General features: G+C 44.6%; 1 protein-coding gene across 1 annotated transcript in view; it reads left to right on the top strand.

Annotated features, from left to right (window-relative positions):
• Window positions 1–21591, top strand: part of LOC101575080 (pappalysin-1-like) — an 83575-nt gene that overhangs the window by 29695 nt on the left and 32289 nt on the right. The window contains 1 exon segment of the mRNA XM_023723426.1: window positions 2976–4038. Within this exon segment, the coding sequence (XP_023579194.1) occupies window positions 2976–4038 (1063 nt within the window).

The following is a 21591-nucleotide window of genomic DNA, read 5'->3' as shown; positions in this document are numbered from 1 at the left end:
AGGGGGAAAGGATACCATTTCAAATGTTTAATTTTCTCATTAGAAGACCCTTCTTTTTCTTTTCATGGGAGGAAAGATTCAGCTGGGGAAGGGGAGAAATTGAGCTAAAAGGTGGGGTGGACAAAAATGTGGTAGCCTGGGGTACTTCTGTTCACAGGGTTTCCCCTAGTGGGCAGCAATGAGAGAGCTGTGGGCTAACTTGTCCCAAATCTGGAGTCAGATCTTTGTCTTTAGAGGAAGTCAGCAGGGAGGTAGCTTTTAATATGACCTAAACTGATAGAGAATTAAAATTTCTAGGTAGAGTTTGCCAATGAGTCTAAGCAGCGCTCCTGCTTTTTCAAACCTTCATCCTAGCTCTTAACACATCAGGAAAGATGCCTTCAGCGTGCTTTCTCTCTCTGGTCTTTCTATATTTTGTTTCCAGTCATTTCCTACTTTTTTTATCCTCGGTATCACTCTCAGACCCTCTAGCATCTTAAAAAAATGAACTCCAATTTGAAAAGGCATTGTATGCCAAGGACACTATATCTACTATATCTTTTGGTATGACAAGATATTTAAAGAGAAATACAGATGAGAGAAACAGATGAATTAGGGCCCACAGAGGTGAAGTAATTTTTGTCCCAGACATATGGTTAGTAATTGCTGTCATCAAGATTCAAAGCAGATTATCCTGAGCCCAAAGAAACTGCTCTTTCTCCTCTACAGAAATGCAGTCTGTGCTCCAGTTCTCCCTGTCCTTTAGCCACAGAGTCATAAATTAGTACTTGGGTTCTGATTGTCCTTAAAGTCCCTGACTTGTCTCTTCCCACTCTTTGTAGTGTTGCTGGTGTCCTTATTCATGAGATGCTTACTGAGGGCCTGCACTCGCTGGGTCCAGGGCAGGGTACTGAGATGACCTAGACATGGTCATCACTCTTGAGAATCAGCCAGTCTAGCAGAGAGGAGGTAATAGTGAGGACACAGACAATGCCAAAACCAGAAATCCAGTGTCGAGTTTCCTAAAGGGAAAACAAGTTCAGAGGAGAGAATGATTCCCCACTCACAGGACTATCGAAGACTGCTCCTTTGAAGAGTTGCTTGTGTGTTTGTCACTGGGAACCCTGGAAGAAAGATGTGACTTGGAGCAACTATGTAACAGGGAGGGACCCTTATTCAAATCCCTCCTTTGCCATACAGAGATGACCTCCTTTGTGCTTGCCAAGGTCACCCAGGCTGCAGGAGCAGGATGACTGTGTAAGGAGTCTCTAAACTACCATTGCATGGGGAGTAGGAAAACTTCTGGACTTGGGTTTACCGTGCACCAGCCAAACTGCTGACTATATCAGCAGCTAACAGTGATTGACGTAAGTTTTCAGTTCACAGTACCTTCAGAGGAGTAAAGATTGTGTGAGCCATGTCTACTGATTTCTCTGGACGCCATCCATGACCATTTGATGAGCATTAGTGGCAAATGCACAGTAGGAGTTATGGTGAGAGAGGTGATACTCCAGCTCAGAGAAGGGACTGTCCTACAGGAGGGAATCTTATTCATTCTCAACTGTCTCTCCTTCTCTCGCCTGGCCTCACATGTTGTCTGACACTTACAATGCACTCATAATTAGAAAAACTCCTGATTGGTTTTGTTGGTACCAGTGACACTGCTACATTCTAGAAAGCCTGGGGAAGAAGAGGTTGGTGAGGATCAACATAATTTGATCCAGAAAGACCTCACCAGCATTCCAAGGGTAGGTCTGGAGATGTCTGGTGGGAACTTCCAAAGCATCTAATAAAAGCTTTGATTTGCCTATCTACCTACCCTTTGTCAAATAGATGGTATGGTCCAAACCCCTGATAACATTGGTGACTTTGGTAAGAGGTATCGTGGGATTAGTGCATGGGACAGTGCATTCCAGGGTCTTACAGAGCTGGTGCCTACTTGCCAACCACTCGCTCTTGGACTTGTCTCTTTGCCTTTAATTTCCATACCCATCTTCCTTTAAATGAGAAGTGTAATGTCATTGCTGTAGAGGATGCCATAGTTACTGAATGAACTAATATGTATACAAATTTTAGCATGTTGTCTAGCTTGCAAGGTTTGCTTATTATTACTATTATCTATGTTACTATTATTATTATTATTATTATTATTATTATTATCAACAGTATGTTTTTGTATAAAAGAAAGCAAGCTGAATCTTGTCTCAGAGGACTCATCAATGATTCATTTGAACCCAAAACATATTTTCATCCTATGGGTCTCAGGTCCCTCATCTGTCCAGTGAAGGGATTGGAGGTGATAATCTTTAAAACTCTTTCCACCTCAGCCACAAGTGTGTGCCTTTCTTTGGAGGAGCATGCCTGGACTTGCTAAGACTCCTGTTGGAGATAGAAGCCTTAGCTTTTGAACCCTTGACTTCACTTTTCCGGGTCAACTTTCCCCATACTTCAGCACCAGGGATGGCTTGCCAGCTGCTGCCCGCAGGTGCCTCTTTGCAGACTCCCCTTCTAACCCAGCATCCTCTATTCAGTATCATCTCCGACTGTTTCTACTCCCACCTCTTATAGTCGCACAATTAAAATGCTCTCCTAATGAGAAAGTCCTCTTCCCTGCATAACCCCTCACAAGGCTAAGGAGCTTTCAGATTTTTATTGCTCTTGCTGTTACTCGCATGTTTCTTGAGACAAAGTACTCTTTCCTCAAACAAAACTTTCTCACATGCTCCATATGCAGTGTTAATAGAAGTGAAACTTCATGGATTCAGTTGTGGCAAGGCAGCTCCACACCACCTTGCTTGCCCTCTCAGATCCTCAGGCCCTCACCGTGTGCTTGGGGTGGTCCCAGAGGCACCGTTAGTAACCTCCAGAGTGCCATAGGGCAGGTCAAACATGACTCGTGTAGGATATCTTAATATAAACCTTAGGAGAGAAAAGTAACTTGCTCCCTTCTCCTTCCATCCTTTATTTATTCATCTTTCTCTTTTGGGGTCACATAGGGCTGTATGACAAATGTTCTTATACCTCGCGTGACCGAGGATGGGTCGTGGGCATTCACACCGTCAGTGACCAAGGCAACAGAGACCCACGCTACTTTTTCTCCTTGAAGACAGACCGGGCCCGGCAAGTGACCACCATCAATGCCCACCGCAGCTACCTCCCAGGCCAGTGGGTCTACCTAGCTGCCACTTATGACGGGCGTCTGATGAAGCTGTATGTGGATGGTGCCCAGGTGGCCACCTCTGGGGAGCAAGTAGGTGGCCTATTCAGCCCGCTGACACAGAAGTGCAAAGTTCTCATGTTGGGGGGTAGTGCTCTGAATCACAACTACAGGGGCTACATCGAGCACTTCTATCTGTGGAAGGTGGCCAGGACTCAGCAAGAGATACTATTGGACATGGAGACCCATGGCCTGCACACCCCTCTACCTCAGCTCCTCCTGCAGGAGAACTGGGACAACGTGAAGCGCATGTGGTCACCCATGAAGGATGGCAACACCCCTCGAGTGGAACTGAGCAATGCCCATAGCTTTCTGCTAGACACCAATCTGGAGCCCCCCCTGTGCGGCCAGACCCTGTGTGATAACACAGAAGTCATCACCAGCTACAACCAGCTCCCCAGTTTCCGCCGACCAAAGGTGGTGCGCTACCGCGTGGTCAACCTATATGATGATGACCATGAGAATCCTATGGTGAGCCCCCAGCAGGTGGACTTTCAGCACAGGCAGCTGGCAGAGGCTTTCCGGCACTACAACATCTCCTGGGAGCTGGAGGTGCTGGAGGTGAACAACTCCTCCCTGCGTCACCGCCTCATCCTGGCCAACTGTGACATCAGTAAAATTGGGGATGAAAACTGCGACCCTGAGTGCAACCACACACTGACTGGCCATGACGGTGGGGACTGCCGCCATCTGCGTCACGCTGCCACCAAGACGAAGCAGCAGAACGGCGTGTGTGACATGGATTGTAATTATGAACGGTTCAACTTTGATGGCGGAGAGTGCTGTGACCCTGAAATCACTGACGTCACTAAGACGTGTTTTGATCCTGACTCCCCACACAGGTAAGACCCTCCTGGGCAGAAGATGCCCAGCTGAAAGGTAGACCTGATACCCCACTTTACAGGAGAGGCACCTGAGGCCCAGAATGGTTATGTTAATTTTTCCTGTTCATGCAGCACCTTCATTACCAAGGTGAGTCTATCACTGAGGTGATGACGGGGACCATACGCTGGCATAGCTGATTATAAAGCTGCAGAAGGAGCATTTGCCATTGACTGTGAAGAAAGACTCTGCACTCTGTCTTTCAAAGATGTGTGTTTGAATTGAAAATAGTGCACTGTGTACAAATAGCTGCCGTAACACACATAGCAGAATGAGTTAGGCCTGCACTGTCCAACTCAGTAGTCCCTTCCCACATGGGAGTATTTAAATTTAAATCAGTGCAAAGTAAGTAAAATTTAAAATCTAATTCCTGAGTTGCATAGGTCACATTTCAAGTACTCCGTGGCCATCTGGGGCCATACTGGACTCCGCCACACCTGACAGAGAAATTTGGAATATTTCCATGTGGTCTGTTGGACAGTGCTGTGGGGTTGGGGTTACCTGGGATCCTCAACCAGGGTTCAGATATCAGCCCTACTCATTCCTCAGTTTTCAACCATTAGGAGTTGTTCCTTTTTCTGTAGAATGAGAATGTCATGATCCATGCTTTGTCAAGCTGATTGGAGGACTGAGAGCAGGTATATACTACCATCTGCCGCCATCACTGGCTAGTGGATAAGTCATTCTCAGTAAGGAGAATTGTCATTTGCTGCCTAATGAAAGGAACTGTGTGGTGCTCAGAAAGTGCCCAAGGAGATCAAAGGGGGGAAAGTTGATGTGCAGTTGAGCATATCACATGGGGATTTCTTTGGGAGAGGTGCTGTTTCAGTCAGGTCTTCAAGAACAACTATAATTTGAGACAAGTCGTAGACATAAAGTACAGCACAAAGGCTACAGGTAATAACACAGTGCTGCATTTAGCATTCATGATAAATAGGTAGATTTTTAGCTGCTAGTACCATAAAAAGGTAGCTTTGTGAAATGACAGATGTATTTATTAGTTTCAACAGAGTAACTTTTTCATTATCTATATGTGTTTTGTAGTTTCATCCTGTAAGCCTTAAATATACACAGGAAAGCTTACTTCTAAAAAGAGGTAAATATAATTCAGACCTCAGAAGTTGGGTTGAGGAAAGGGGAAGACACTGCAGGTGGAGGAAACTTCTCCTCTTGTATGGTGAGGAGAGAGAGGGAAAAGGCGAACCTTCTATCTAGTGTCTCACTTAGCCTTTGCTGTGGCTGTCGGGTATAAAAGGAAATCCCAGCCTGGAACCCAACAGTGACCTGTATTTGATGTGGGACCTGAAGGAACCAGTTTCAAGCCAGAGGAACAGTCAACATCCACTTTCCTGTTTTTCACAGATTCGTGCTGAACTTTTCCATTCTGTCCAACACGCAGGCCCCTGGACTTGCTGATGGCTAGAACACATTTGCAGACCTCGGCAGCTTTTCTGCTGACACTTCTCTTTATGTCTTTCAAAAGAGCAAGGGCCTCCCATGCACAGGCAAAGTACCTATGTGAAAAGGAATGACAATGCTGGCAGGAGAATGTCGTGCCTGGCAGCCAGTCAAGAAGCACGTCAGCTCAGCCTCCTGGCACCAGGAGGGCCCCTGGACTCTCACCTTGGCGCCGAGGCATGCAGAGCCCGTGCTGGGAAGAAACCTTGGTGTGTGGCCGCTGTCTCCCAGGTCATGATGCACTGTCATCTCTGCTCTCATCTGGGCCTTGCTAGAACTTGACAGGGGAGACAGATGAGACGGGGGTTAACATTTGCATTTGACTGATGGGAAACAGAGGAACCTTAGAGAGTGAAAGACTTAATAAGTTCACAGGTCAGGAAGGTCATTCTCCAAGTGACAAATATAAGTCTTACATGATCAGTCTAGTTGTCCTATTGAGCTAGACTTCCAGGACATACCTGTGTGTTGGGGCACAGTGGACATGACAGAGAATGGGTGCAGCCAAAATCCATTCACCATTTGTACTTCCACTCATTTGCTCATTCACTCGTTCATCCACCACGTATTTATTCATCACCTGCCAGTTTTGGGGATGCAGATATACTTGGACATGTTTTGCTGAAGGAAATTCAAGGTTCAGAAGATGAGGGGCCTTTACTGAAGACATTTAGCTAATGTACGGATAGCTGAGAGTCAAACCCAGGCTTAGTGACTGACGCTTTAGCTCCTGATGATGGGGGTTAGTTTTAAATCCAAGGAATGATTAGAAGTACAATTACAGGACAGGGTAAGAGGCAAGGTAGCTTTACTGATGTCTTGGGAGAAACTACTGGGTGAGACTGAGTCAGGATCAGTGGCGACTGGCCTCTGTGGAGCACTAGGCTGGTGTGAGGGATTCCAACTAACTCACCATCAGCAAGCAGTGATGGCAGATTCCCAAGGCCTCCCCTTTTCTCAGTCCTGAGGCCGTGTGTCTAGCATGTGCGTGAGCAGCCCTGTGCCAGCTGTGTGCCTGACCTCTCACACCAGAGCCTATTTAGCTTTCTGCTGGCTGGAAAAGCTGTGTGCCCCGGGCAAGCCCCTCCAGGCCTGTGTCATCTCCCAACCAGGCTGGGGCTACTGAGTTTTGGTCACATGAGCTCTCCTGTGTGCAGAGAAGAATCAGTAGAAAGTTGTAGAAAAATATTCATTTTGTGATTATGAACAAAAGGAAAGAATGAGAGAAAGAAAGAAGAAAGGAGATTGCTTTCTTTATTGCTTTGAATATGTATCTATGGCTATGTATACATTTTTATTTAGTATATGTTTATATAGCATACATATTCTATGCCTGTCTGTACCCCTTTTTATCTCTTTCTTTATGAGTAAAGAGCATCGCGTCTCAACTTATAACAAGGGGCCAAGTTTTTTCCTCTGCGTGTCACAAGGCAATTTTGTTGTTTATATGAGAAAACAAAAATGAATTGACATAAAAGTGAAATAACTCGAAACAGGGCAGCCAGGGCAGAATTCTCCAAAACTTTCCAAAGTCCCACTTGCTACCTCTGCAATTATCCTGCCACAGGTTGGTAGAAAACAGTTCGTGGACACCTCACGTTGAGTAATACTGATTACAATCCATCCTGACAGTTTCTGTAGTAGTTCTTTTTAGGAAAATAAGGTCCATCAATAACGTGGCTGGGCAGAGTGGCAGATCCCATGAGAGGAGTACTACTCTGTCACGCATGGAAGGTTGGTGCTTTTGTCCTCAGCGCGTTGCTCATGTCAGCAACGCGCCTGCACAGGAAAGCCCAGAGTCCCAGCAGAGGGGCTGTAGAGTATGGCAATGGTTCCAGGAGCTGTTTGACTTCAGAACATCCACAGAGTTTGCAGAGTTCAACTCCATTTTTCCTTTAGAAGGAAACTGAGTCCAGAGCTCAGAGCCCATCTGTGGTAAATCCGGAAAAGAGGGGGTCCGCACTGCCAATCCTTGGTCGCCTGCTCCAATTCAGCACCGTTCTGAGGTTCACGTCAGCCACAGACACTGTGCCCTCATGGTTTCCCTCAGTTCTCCCAAGAGACTGGGGCCATGAAGGACCTGACATGAACACTTCCGGTCTCAGGAGGTTTGTGTTTGGGGAAAGGGTATTAGGATTATTTTATATGATTTCCAAGCCTTGACTGCAACCAGACTGCTGCAGTTACAAGGACAGCTTTGAGCTGAGTGACAAGATGATGTCATCTCCAGCCAGTGCCGCCTGCAGCCGAGAGAGTTCCCCACCCCCCAGACGCCTGCAAGTCAATCCTGGTAAACATGCATGGGGAGGTGGTAACTGGTATTAAAGAACCAGCTAGTCTTTCCTAGAGCACAATTCAGCCCAACTTTGGCTGCTACCTTATTCCATGTCATGTAACAAAGCCAGATGGTGACTGTTTCTCTTCTAAGAGGCATTTATTGGGCTGCCACTAGCCTCTCTGATACTCCTCAGGATATTTGTGGAGTTGTTCACCTTCCTCACTATTGAGAGCTTTCCACTTCCCCTGAAAGGACATACTGAAACTTCAGGCTGGATCTGTGGATTCGGGACAGGAGACCTACAATGCTGAGATTTATCCCGACTAAAGAAATGAGGCAAATCAGCTGGAGGAGGGACCATCTGAATAGGCATCCAGGAATAGGAAGCCTGTTGAGAGGTAGGGATGTACTGTCTCTATTAGGGTCCTGGATGGGACATGGTAGTAGAATACTAAGAGGGCCAGAGGAAGGAGTGTTTTGAAGAAACAGATATTTTAGAAATATGGGCAGGGTTTCGGGAAACCAATGAGACTTAAAACTTTACTCCAGGGCTAACAAACATAGGGTCCCATTTCTCCCCTTGGTCTATAAGATCAAGAAGAAGGAGTGATGACAGATACCAGAAAGAGTAGCTGTACAGAGTAGGTTTCTAGCAGCAGCTCTGCATCTCAGTAGAGGAAAATGCTCACTGCTATGGCCACCTGATCAGAAGGGACTGAAGGGACGATGGTCCATACTATTGCTCCCTTCTGCTAGGACCTTCCATTGGGTACAACAAACTGAAAGTCATGAGACCAAAAGACCTGAGGGGGTGGTCAGTGGAGGAGGCAGGCACCTCCAGGGCACAGAGCAGCAGGGTAGGGCTCTGCAGGAGCAAAGGGGAAGCACATTGCAGAGAAAGGGAGCCCATGTGGAAGACGGGGCAACACAGCCATGAGGAAGGCAAGCAGGGTGAAGAAAGAAGGGCCTAGGCAGATGGATACAGTTCATGTGGCCAGTTTCTCTCCCCAAACTGGTTCATAGCCAGCCTACTCTCTGTCCCTGCATCATTCCTTCATTTCTTCTTGCCTTCTGATCTCTCAATAACCACTTGCTGAAGACTCCCTGGAGCCAGGCCAGTGGCTGCTGTTTGGGAGCTCACCACCTAGAGGGCAGCAGGGACAAGTGATCTCCCATACATCATGGTTGTTGGCTGGTCAGGGTGGTGTGACCTCTGACTGGCTGGGGGATCTGCCCAGGAGATTGGTGGAGGGCACTTCCCAGTGTCTCTGGTTGGGTTATAGAGGCACAGCCCTGGGACCTGTGTCTGTCCCCAGCCTCTTTCTCTCTGGCTCTGTTCCCCTGCTCCACCTTCTGACCACCATGAGCTAAGCAGCTTTGCTCCTCCAGGCCCTTCTGCCTTCATGTTTCTGTCTCGCCAGCATATGAGTGTGGACTCAATGCCCACCAAATATGCACCGCATTAAGCCCTTCTGCTCTTAAGTTGTGGGTATCTAGTGTTTAACCAGCATGAAAGTTGACCACTACATGGCAGCAGCTGCTGGAAGAGGCCTGGGTTCCCATCAGAAGGAGCAGGCTCTGTGGGCAGTGAAAGGCTCTCAGGGCTACCAGCCAGTAGGAGACACTCCAGATGCAGCTGGGCCATCCTTGTCAGTGGTGACAGAACTTCACCAGTAGCTGTGAGAGGGGTTTACCAACAAGTAGAGTGTCACTCACTGCTTCCATCAATGAAATGGAAAACCTGGACTTAAAAGAAAGTCTCAGTGTCAAGAAACCCAAGGTCAGGGAACATTCTGGGCTATGCCCCTCTCACTAGGAGAATATGCTACAGTAGACCTGCTGTTTTATATGGATCTTGGAGCCGGGAAGATAGCTCAGTAGTCTAAGTGCATGCCTGGCAAGCGCAAGGACCTGGATGCGATCCTCAGTAATAAATGCTGTGCTGGCCGTGCCGAGATGGCCACCAGAACCGGGTGTGGAGATACATGCATGTAATCCCAGCACATTGGAGGCTGCAGCAAGAGAGTCACTATTGAGTCTGAGCTGCATAGTGAGACTCTGTAGCAAATACATAACTAAAATAAAATAAAACATGTTAATCTTTCCTGATCACAGACTCTGACACCATGGGGTACACTGTACCTCTCTTTCTATAAATATCCATTCCCGTATACCCTTTTGTTTTAAAAGGACATTGCTTTTGTTTTGTTTTGTATTTTTGAGACAGGGTCTCCCTAGGTAGGTAGCCCAGGTTGGACTTGAACTCACAGCAATCCTGCTGCCGCAGCCCCCTGAGGGCTGGGATTACAGGTCTGCACACCTCTCTTGGTGTGAATTTTCTTTTCTGTCTCTTTTATGATGATGGTGATGATGATGATGATGATGATGATGATGATGATGATGATGATGATATGATGATGATGATAATGGTGGTGGTGGTGGTGATGACTACATGTAACAAGGACACTCCTCTGGGTGTACATTTATTTTACCAAATGAGCATTGCTGAAAGTCTCAGGAAAGAGAAAGTGAGAAGCTGTGTAAGCACGACCTTGGCCCCTCCACAGGTAACTGCTGCCAGCCTCAGTTTCTTCTCAGTTCCTTTTCAGAATCTATTCATTGATTTGTCTTATTTCATGGGGTTTGCCACTTCTTTTTGGGAGATATTCTTAGGGGTCATACATTTTTCCTACTCTCCAGCTGTTTCTATTTTATTTATTTTTTTTTATTAATTTAGAGTCAGGATCTCACTTTTGTAGCCCAGACTGGCCTCAAACTCATGGTGATCCTCCTGCCTCAGCCTCCTGAGTGCTGGGATTACAGGCGTACACCACCATGTCCAGATTTTAACTTTTTCAAAATTTTATTGGTGCATTTTAGGTGTGTATAATCATCACATTCATCATAGGGAATCTGTACCCATATATGGTATATCTTGCTTCTTTTTTTCCAGTTTCTCTCCTCTCCCTTCAACCCCTCTTCCCCTCCTTATCCCAGCTACTTGTAAATCTAAAAAGGTTTCATAGAACTAGGCGCTTTCTGAGCTGGAGGAAGAAAGAGAGCATCCAGTCTCTTCTTGTTGCTGCCCAGGAGAGCCCAGCTCAAGGAAAGCACTGGTCCCACCTCCCCCTGGGACCTGAGACCAAGAATCGGGAGCGCATATCCTACCTGTGCACCATCACAACCCTCCTCCTAATTCCCTTGATATTTTAGAAGCCAGAAGTTTGGACTTGGGAAACATTGTATGTGGCAAAGTCATTATCTCACCCTTCATCCATATTTTGTTAAGACATCTTTTCTATCCAGAACATAATCGAGAATGTCCTAAGGATCCACAGTAGATGGAGCCTAAAAAAGCTTGTAGGGTATGATTTCCTGACCTTTCCTTACAGCCATGCAAAGGATGTGAAGAAGGCAGATTTTACTTTCCAATTGCAACACAAGATGGTAAGGTTCTGAGAAATGAAAGGATCATGGTGATTGGAGGAGTTAGAAAGGGTTCACTAGTGGAAAAGGAATACAAACAGGTTCAGAGCGTGAACAGATGGCTTCGTAATAGCGGAAAAGAGCCATATGGTGGGACTAGGCAGCTAGTGTGAAGGCCGTAAGGAGGCAGGAAGATGCTGAGGGCTTACAGGACAGAGATGACTCAAGCTGAAACTTGAAGAAGGTGGATGCCATGATTTGTCCTTCAGGTAATAGTCCCCCCAACACACACACACACACACACACACACACACACACACACACACACACACACGACAGCTGATTTAAATAAAAGAAGAGTTCAAGAGAAAGAGCCCGTGTCTTCGGCTGGGCAGTCGCTGTGCTTCGGAATCTTGGGCAAGTCTCTGCATCTCCCTGCACTTCCACTTCCACATCTATAGAACAATAATATCTGACAGCCTGGATCAAATATGACCTCATGAGGTCATGAGGGTGGCAGAAAATAATGTTCTAGAATGAGTTCTGGGAAGAGTTAACAAGCAGGCAGATAAAAAGGGACATTGTGTTGTTTTTGTTTTGTTTTGGGGTTTTTTTCAGTAACTTTGGTCATTCTTTTCCAGTAATCATGTAAGAGAAATTGCTTGGAATTTTATAATCAGAATATCAGGGTTTATTTAACGTGACTAATATTCATTACAGCAATCACAGCAGTCAGGACTGGTGTAGTGGAAAAATTATGTTTGTTGGAGACTGTGCAGGGTTTGAATCTTGGCTCCACTCTGTGCTAGCTGTCTGACCTTGGCACAGTGCTCACGAAGAGGAGTGTTTCTTGTCTCTGAAAGTTGCATGGCAGCAACTCTTCCATAGCATCCCATGACACATAAATGGAGTCAGCTAAGTTAACGTTGGGCACATAGTAGGTTCTGGGCTTTCTCCCTTCTGTGTGCACCTGAAGACACCATCTCATGTGTGACAGCGTTGTTTTTAGGGACTCCAGTTCTACTCAGAAAAGAAGACCTGGGTGGAACTGCAAAGTACAAATTGAGAACTTTTTCCCAGATTACTTTCATTCTTAAAATACTAACTTTTGGAGAGGATGGCTACAGAGTTGATATTTTTAACTAAAGACCACACCACTTATATCAAACTGAATGAGCTGTACACTAGTTTACTTTGAAAATGACCCAAATGTCTGACTGTGTTAGAGGATACATTTCCTCTCAGACCATCCCACATGGTGCTGGAATTGGTCAGGATGAGTCATGGATCACTTTTGTTGAAGTTACGAGATGTTTCAACCATTTCCAGCTCCCATGCCTGCTTGGTTATGGATACACAAATTTCCATGGCAGGCATATGGGTAACCTGGTCTGATTTTCTCTGATTTAATCTGAGTTTCCTTCTTCATGGTTTTTTTCTGAGCCAAGTCCAACTTTTGTCTCAAATTATAATTTTGAACCATATACACCTGTCACTTTTGTTTTTGAGAACAGAATTAGGGGTGACTAGAACTAGTAGGAAAACTATTATCTGGCCCTCATGGTAAAGTTAATGAAGAACTAACTCATAGAGTGTCTTACAAGCAGCAGGATTGTACAGCTGAGCAGACAAATAAAAATATGTTCAGACCACAGTATATTTAGGCCAAGCCTGCAATCTTGCACAAGGCTTGGTTGTTTTGATAAAATCAAGGATGAAAATAATAGTCTACTTACCTGACAAGTGCAGGGTCCTGAGTTCAATCCCCTGTACTGCAAAAAAAAAAAAGAAGAAGAAGAAAGAAAGAAGAAAGAAAGAAAGAAAGAAAGAAAGAAAGAAAGAAAGAAAGAAAGAAAGAAAGAAAGAAAGAGTCTAAAGTACTCAGTGGTTAAGAAGACTCAATAGGGCTGGCCAAATAGCTCAGTGGATTAAAGTGCATGCAAACAGGCATAGGGGCCAAGGGTTTGATCCCCAGGCCTGCCATGCCAGCCCCACCCCTAGGGAACACTGAGACAGTGATTGAGACTGGGCATGGTGGCACACACCTGTAAATCCCAGCTCTTGGGAGGCTGTAAACAGGCAGATCACTATGAGTCCAATTTACTGGTGAGACCCCAAACACCCTGTAGACCCTTCCCTAAAAACACACACAAAAAAAAAAATTAAAAAGAAGACTCAATGAAGTAGCATGTTTTCCCCTTCAAAAGAGCATTTGGCACATAGCAAGCACTGAAAACAGCATTTGTTTGAGTTGCTGTTAGTTGATGGTTATACTTCCTTAGCAAATCTTGCCTCTCATATGTGTATCCCCAAATCCTCAGCCACCTATCAATCCTGAGATTTTACAGTAGAATCTTAGGACCAGGACAGTGGGCAGAAGGGACCCAATTCATAACTCTCAGTGACCAAATTCTGACAGGTTCCAGTTTGTAAAGTATTTTTTTTTTAAATTCCAAAAAGTCTGCACACACTAAATGCTAATGTATTTATTTTCCCAAGAGATAAGCAGCATGCCACACTGAACTTATGCATTTACAATAAAAAGCCAAGGCATGCCTGGGATCTCATGTCAAGGATCACTGACTAGTGAGGAAGGAAGTCACTAGAGGCCAACAGGGGTGGGATAGCATATTGTGCTCAGGACCACACCAAGCAAGTTCTCTCCTGGCCTGGGGCTCTTGCCCTGCATAACCCATGTCCTCAAGCTTTTAGGTGAAAGTTGAGACCCTTTTAGGAGAACATTCCTGAACAGTTCCCCAGCATGCCAGAGTCAGAGTGCTCCCTCTCTGACTCATTTTCTAGATTTGGCTTCCTATTTCCTGGTTCCTGGATAGATGGGAGGCTCAGGGTTTCTTTTGAGGACCTCCTCAGGATGATGTTGGGTTTTTGCACCCTAGTTTGACATATCCAGTCCCATTGTTTCCCTTTTTCTATCCACTGATGATGTTAACCACTAAAGGATCCAGCACTTGGTCAAATGTCCTTCCAGGTTAGGAAATAAAGTCTGTTAGTGTGTGAAGGAGGGTTTGACTGACAGGCATCAGCTCATCTTGTTTTAATGAATGACACTTTGCTGAGTAGATTACAGCTCAGCTTTTTCCTTCAGAGGGCTCACTGGGCAGCTTCCCTCTGCCTGAGAGGGCATCCTCATACCTCTGCTGTCACTTTCAGGAGACACAAAAACCAGTGAGTGTGTGAACAGTGGAGCCTTTTGCTCATGGGTGGGTTGGCACTGGTAAAACAGGCTTGTATTCTCTCCTTTTTGGGAGGGATATTTTACATCTTCCTCTTGCCTCTTTTGCTTATCCTGTATTCTTTCTTCTATGCTTTAGTGGCCTGGTGGTGAAGAGGGCTGGAAGAACACTGTCATCCTATCAAATTTTTTGTTTTGTTTTATTTTTTGGTACCAGGGATTCAAACTCAGCACTTTGGGTTTACCAGGCAGGTGCTTGTGCCACTGAGCTATATATCCCTGGCCCCCATCAAACTTTATTTTTAAAACTATTTTCCATGTTTATTTTATTTTTTTTTTATAATGTAGTTAGTACAGGGTCCACAAAGTCTCACTACAATGATCAGACTCATAGTGATCCTCCTGCTTTCAGCCTCCCAAGTGCTGGGATTACAGGTGCATTCCACCACACCCAGTCTCAGTCACCATCTCAGTGCACCCTGGGGGTAGGGCTGGCCCAGCATGCTGAGGATCAAACCCTGGTAGCTGCATCTATCTAAGCAGGCATTTTAGTTTGCTGAACTATCTGGCTGGCCCTTGTATCAAACTGTTGATGTTTATGATTCCCACGTTTCATGAGTTCAGACAGCTAACTGCAATGCTTAGCCTAAACCTTGAATTGTTTTCTGGCCACAGAGGGCAGTAGGGACTATAAGCACAAAAGCAAGGACTGTCTCAGAATCGTATACAGGGTAGAAGAGAGACATGAGGGAAAGCTTTTTCCCTTGGGAACCATAGCAGAAAACATAATGTCTGTTGTTTGGCTACATATGAGGAGGGAGATGACTGTATCCATCCGACAACGTTCTGGCCAACATGAAGTAACATAGGCTCCTTTTCTTACTTTGAATTCTTCATCTGTGTAGTGGGACATTTTAAGGGCTGTGTTGTCTGGGAAATTCTCAAATCAAACATTGTCGTTATGTTCTAGATTGGTAGAAAAACTAGTGTATACATGGGTAGGGATCCATATGCATTGACACTCAATTTACCTAAAAAAATTAGAGACAGTATTATGTTCAGAGGACTTACTATTCCCTCTGTCTAATAGGGGACAATGTTTTCAGTGTGTCAATGAAGGAATAATTATGCTCTGTGATTAGGTGAAAAAGAATCCTACTCATATCACTCGGGTCCCGAGAGAGGGCTTGTGATGGTGCCCTACAAATAGATAGTCTGCCTGTCTGCTATTTTATTTTCCCTCAGGCCTTGAATGTGGCATCTTCTTTCCAAAAATCAATTTGAATTTAATTCTACTTTTAACAGCCTGACATACAGTGTCATTCCTTCCAGCATCATTTCTCCATTCTTGAACTCTTTGATTGCTGCATGACCCTAGGAGAGCTATCTCAGTTTTAGCCCCAGGATACACAAAACTTGGAGAAGTTATTAGGCTTGTGAAAGGTCATCCAGAGAACTCTGCACCCACTGTCATGATCATACTTACTGTAAATAAATTTGTTATTTGCCTAAGCTTAGGTGGTTGATATGAGGCCATGGTCCAGACTAAATTCCAGACATTGCTATATTGACATGTATTGGTGATGATGTAATTCTTGATTTATTCTTCCCAAACTGAACATTGTTTAGTTAGCATTTGCATCAATTATATAGCCAACGTGAATAAGAGTGAACGTCCCAGTCTTCTAAAAATACCTTCTGTGTCTGAAACAGGGCTGTTACATTTTGTGAAATCCATATAATCTACATTTATTTAATTGTGTTTCAAGCAGAAGATGAACCACAGTGCTGTTCCTGAGTTGTGCATGTTCTGCTCACTGTGGTCAGTTGTACTATTTATCATTTGTGACTTAGATTGCTTGAGAAAAAAGAAATCTGTGGGTCCTGGAACTCCATTGTTCTATTACGAAAGCAGTAGCTGAGCTTCAGCTGAACACATTGCTGGAAAGACAGTTTTGAATGTCATCTCACACTGTACATTCTTACCTAGCAGGAGATTCCTTATGCCCCAGTGATAATCAGTGAACTCTTGAGCTCTTGAGACTGTCAAAGCAAAAGCTACAGAAGCCCAGAATCGCAGGGAAATGTTGATCAACTGTTTGTGTCTGTGTGTATGAGTATGTGCCTGCTCTGTCCAGCACGGTGTGAAATTCTGGGGGTGATACTTTGAATGCTGCACTAGAGGTGTGAGTCTGCTGCCTTGGAATTTCCTGAACAGAAGCCAGTAGCTAGTTGGCTAAGTGTAGCTGTGGACAAGTCCAAGATGCTGAGGGAGATGTGGGGAGGAGGACTGTGGGACAGACAAGAGGAGTAGGAGTTTTCTTTAGGATGACACCTAAAGGGTGAATCACATTAACCAAGTGAGCCTGGCCCAGTTTTCCAGAAGCCAGGTGTGCTGATATTTATTTCTGCCCCCAGAAGTCTCTACACTCCAATTTTAAAAAAGGGAAATTACAAAAATAGCAACTGCGTAGTTCTTGGTAAAATGTATTTATTTAAAAGTAGAGTCACTTATTCAAAGATTACTTTAGTCTGTTTTGGAGGACTACTCAAGTATCACCATGCAGTTTCCCTTTTGAGTTTTTTTTTTTTCTTTTTCACTTAGATTAAAAAGGCCAGGGATATAGCTCAGAGGCATAAGCGGCCGCCTGGCAAGCGCAAGGTCCCGAGTTCAATCTCTGGTACCTTCCAACTCAATTCTTCTAAAAATCTAAATATCTGAGGCTGTCCTTTGGCCCACTCTGCATTTCTGAATCATCCTATTCCCTCCTCAATTCCAAATCCTCAGGATCCTCCACCCCATATTTCACCTGGCCTCACTATGCTTTTATCTGCAGTGTTGAAGGCCTGTGGTTGTCCTAAACACTGACCCTCTAGGAAACTCAGCGGAAGACATGACTCTAAGAGACTCACTCCTCTATAATAGAACACTTTAGAACCTAGATCCACTGCTCCGGCTTGTCTCATTCCCACCCCACTTCAGCCTCAAACGTTTCCCCAGCAATGAGTGCCACAGTTAGTTCAAAGTTCTTACGTTCTTTTCTTTTCTGTAAGACGTCACCAATGCCTCTTTCTCCACACACATCAGTGCTATAGACCTCTTCTATATTCTTCCAGAAAGCACTTTGGAAAACATAAACCAGATAGTTCTGTTCTTTTCCATAAATCTTGCTGGGCTGTGCTCGGTGCTTTCAGGACCCTCCCCATTCTGTATGCCTTGGTGTTCACGGCCTCTTCTGCTGTAGGCACTGCTGATCCCCTCCGCCTGTCTCATCTTGTGAAGTCGCTGCACCTTCCCAAGTCTGTAATGCTTGCAAGTAAGGCCTTTCACCTCTGTTCTTTCTGGTTTCTCAGCTTTCTAGGGCTTCTGCCGTATTCTCCATTTACCACAATTGGCCCAATATCCAACCAATGTTTACTGTTCAAGTGAAAACCTCACTAATATCTTACTCATATTCAAATGGTCAAATAAATACTTCTGTCACATTCAATACACCCTCTATCAAAACCCAAATCTTTAAAAAATGAGAGAGCACTGATTAAAGATATAACCTTTGGTATCCAAAAATAGGAATTATATCTTACCTCTAGTATGTATGAGTGAGGGCATCCTGGGAAAGCGATGTCACTTCACCTACCCATAGATTTTGCCTATATGTTAGGGACACAGACATTTCATCCTCAGGGTTTTTATGAAGTTTCAAGCAGACGGTACATTTTGCTAGTACTTCAACAGGCACCTACACAGAAATTACTCAAAGTGATAGCACTTATTAGTATCATCACATTATTTTGGGGTTGTCTTTTTTCCTCTCACATTATTCAGAAAACTTTACATTTTTTGACAATGAACTGAACTTTTCTTTCGTATTGATGTTCCTGGTTTCTAGCATAAAGCATTTATGTGTTAAAATCTTAACAACTGTTGATGAATAAAACTAGAAAAGAATGCATAATATGTAGACAAAAAGGAAGGCAGGCAGGAAAGAATTAAGTCAGGCAGAGAGGCAAAGGACAGAAATAAGGGGGTAACGAGAGAATGACTTAATAAATGAATGAAAGAATGAGACGCTAAAAAATTGGTTGTTTTTGATTTGTGTGATTCATGCTGTTATATGTTTTCTTGCCTGTATGTCAAACTTCCATACAAAAGCTATTATTTTGAAAACCAAACAGTCAAGATTTCAAGAATTTAATAAAGACCCAAGCATTTTTCTCTGTATCTCCTTTTATAGAGACAAAAAGTAGATCGAGGCATTTTTGATGATGAAACTAAGCAAGAGAATAAAGTCAAGATCATTAGGGCCCTTGGGATAAAGTACAAAATTCAGGCTTTAGAACTGGTCACAGCTTGGAGGAAGCTTGTTATTTGGAACAAGGATATGGATGCAATAAACATTCTGAGGTTTATCTTTCTTTAATGACTTGCCTTGAGCGGCTTTGATCTTTATATTTGATAATCATTTTCAAATGGTCTAGTGTGTTTTGAAGATGGAGTGGAGGTTTCTGGACTCACGGGTCTCTGTGAAAATGATAAGTCACAAGCAGAGTTTGGAAATGGGCAACATTGCAGGGCTTACTCTGTGAGCTGGAAAATCAGGGCAACTCCCGGAAGGAAGACAAACACATGAATTGAGTGACGGAAGCCAGGGCTTGGCGATGGGATGGAAACCCAGCAGGCACTGGGGGCTGAGGCCATTCCCAGCTACAAGCAACATTAAAAGGGAATTACGGATCATCTGTTAGGTGGTTATACTTCTTGTTTGTCATCCTGTTTATCATCACATTGAATTTTATATCCTCCTTTCTAGGTCAAATTTTATAATCCCCATTTTACAGATAAGGAAATTGAGATCCAGAGAGACTGAGTCACTTGTCTAAGGTCACTTAGAAGAAGAGGAAGGACAAACCCATATGTCCCTAAAAATAACACTCTTCTGCCATTCTGTTTAACATAAAAAATTTAACCTTAGCCAAGAAGTGGCCCACTCTCAGCCATTACTCAGTTCAGAGAAGCTGTCAGGACTGCTGCACCACCTCGGTGTCCAGCTTGCAGCCATCAAAAGGCCAGCAAGTAGGACCCTGACGTGACACTCTCACCTCTACAACAGAAAAGTCAGCTGAAGGGCGAACCGCTTTGAACAGGAATCGAAATTGAGACTAATGAGGCCTGACCTCAACTCACCGGGAGCTTCGCCTCTGACCAACCTTCTTCACAATGAGCGTGCCAGCGTGCTATGTTTCTAGGCTTGGAAAAGCTCCGGCCTTCCCGCTTTTTCCCATGATTTCATTTTAGCGATTTGTTGTTGTTTTGCATTCTGAATGTGGTTCCCTTTTGCTTCTCTTTCAATAAAACAGGCCCTGACAGCCCTCCCATTCAGATTATTACAGAGTTGTACCATCTCAGGCCAGTGCATTTAGGAAATATGTTGTTGGCACTCACCAGCAAGTGAGATGCATAAAGAAAATATTCTAATGACAGTTGAGTTGAGAGGGCTTTGATCTCCCTCCAGAACTGCACTCATAGCTTTGAAATGCAGTTCTGGCAAAGGGGTAAAGTCTAGGCGCCTTGGCAATCAGGGCTGGGCCCCTGAAACAGACATTCCAGGGGACCCACAACCTCCATTGTGGAGTCCAGGTGCACGAGTTCTGCAGCAAGAAAAGAGGCACTGTGACACCAGTCTTAAGACACCATTTTGGGCAGAAGATTTAAATTAGGAGGGACATTCCAATATAGCTCAGCTTTTCCCAGATGTATTGGTTGTGCCGTTATTTGTTTTTTTGGCAAAGATGGGGGCTGTGGAGCTGTGTGTGGGTTATGGTCAAATATGTTTGGGAGCACTTAGACACTTTTGCTTTGTAAAAATTGTATATATTTAAGGCTCTGAAAATTCTTGTAATAAAAATACATGTATTTAATCTTGTTAAACAGAGACTAGCCTGAGCCTACTGACTCAAAAATGATTTTTTTAAAAATTTGTATCTGCTTTTTATGTAGCTAGCCTTCTTGTCAACTGTGAACTGAACAATGCTGATCTGGTTTATCAGCACCTTGAACAAATGTGGATCCTGAGGTGCAGAACAGGGGGCAGCGGTCACTGAGAAAAGGCCAGAAGAGAGTCTGCACAGGCGTGTCCAGCTGAGGAAGACAGTGGGGCCCGCCATGGCCCCCATGATTGGCTCCCATGACTGGCAGGGAATGATGAGGCTCTACTAACTGGTACACAAGTGCTAAACATACGCAAGTGACAGAGTAGAGCATAGGGGCTCCTTGCCAGGCCCTTGCTTTCCCCATATTTCATCTGGGACTGTGCTTCACCCGCTTCCCTGAGCCCCAAACTTCCCCATTCCATTTTGAGATCATGCCGCTTGTGAGAGAGACGTTCACTTGCTGCAGGTCAACAGCAGCCCTTTTTGTACTCTTTAAGGAAAATGGTAGCGGGCACAGATGATAGTGCTTGGTCCCCATTTATTGAAGCCCATACGCTAAAGAAGAACACAGGTGCTCACACTGTAACTGCAGCAGAAAGTAGGGCAATAAATGCTGGAATTAAAAGTGGGTGCCCAGAAGAAAAAAAAAAACTCATTTTTGACTAGTAGTCATGACAAGGATGGAGTCATTCATTATAATCAGTTGCACTAACAATAGCACAATAAAAGTAACCTCATTGGACATGTGAGTGCTTTCCTAGAGCCAGTCTCGACACTAGGTGCATTGTTTGCATTGCCAGGAATCTTCTTAGCATCCCCAAGAGGTGAAGGCCTTCATGCCAATTGCAAAGGTGAAGGGCGGGCCGGCCAGATAGCTCAACAAACTAAAGCACTTGCTTAAACAGAGCACAGCGGCTGGGGTTCAATCCCTGGTGTACTGTGCTGGCTCCGACCATGGGGCAAGCTGAGACAACGATTAAGACTGGGCGTGGTGGCATATGCCTATAATCCCAGTGCTTGGGAAGCTGAAAACAGGAGAATCACTATGACTCTGATCCACATAGTGAGACCCTGTAGATGCTGTCCTAAATACAGAAAAGAAAAAAAGGAGGAGGAGGAGGGGGAGGAAGAGAAGGAGAAGGTAAAGGAGGAGGAAGAGGAGGAGGAGGAGGAGGAGGAGAAGGAGGAGAAGGAGAAGAAGAAAGGAAAGAAAGAATGAAGAAAAAG

Source organism: Octodon degus, unplaced genomic scaffold, assembly GCF_000260255.1.
Source record: "Octodon degus isolate 3935 unplaced genomic scaffold, OctDeg1.0 scaffold00098, whole genome shotgun sequence".
In the NCBI taxonomy this organism is placed as follows: Eukaryota; Metazoa; Chordata; class Mammalia; order Rodentia; family Octodontidae; genus Octodon; species Octodon degus.
The sequence above is the reverse complement of the archived record's forward strand: the minus strand, read 5'-3'. Positions and strand labels throughout refer to the sequence as shown.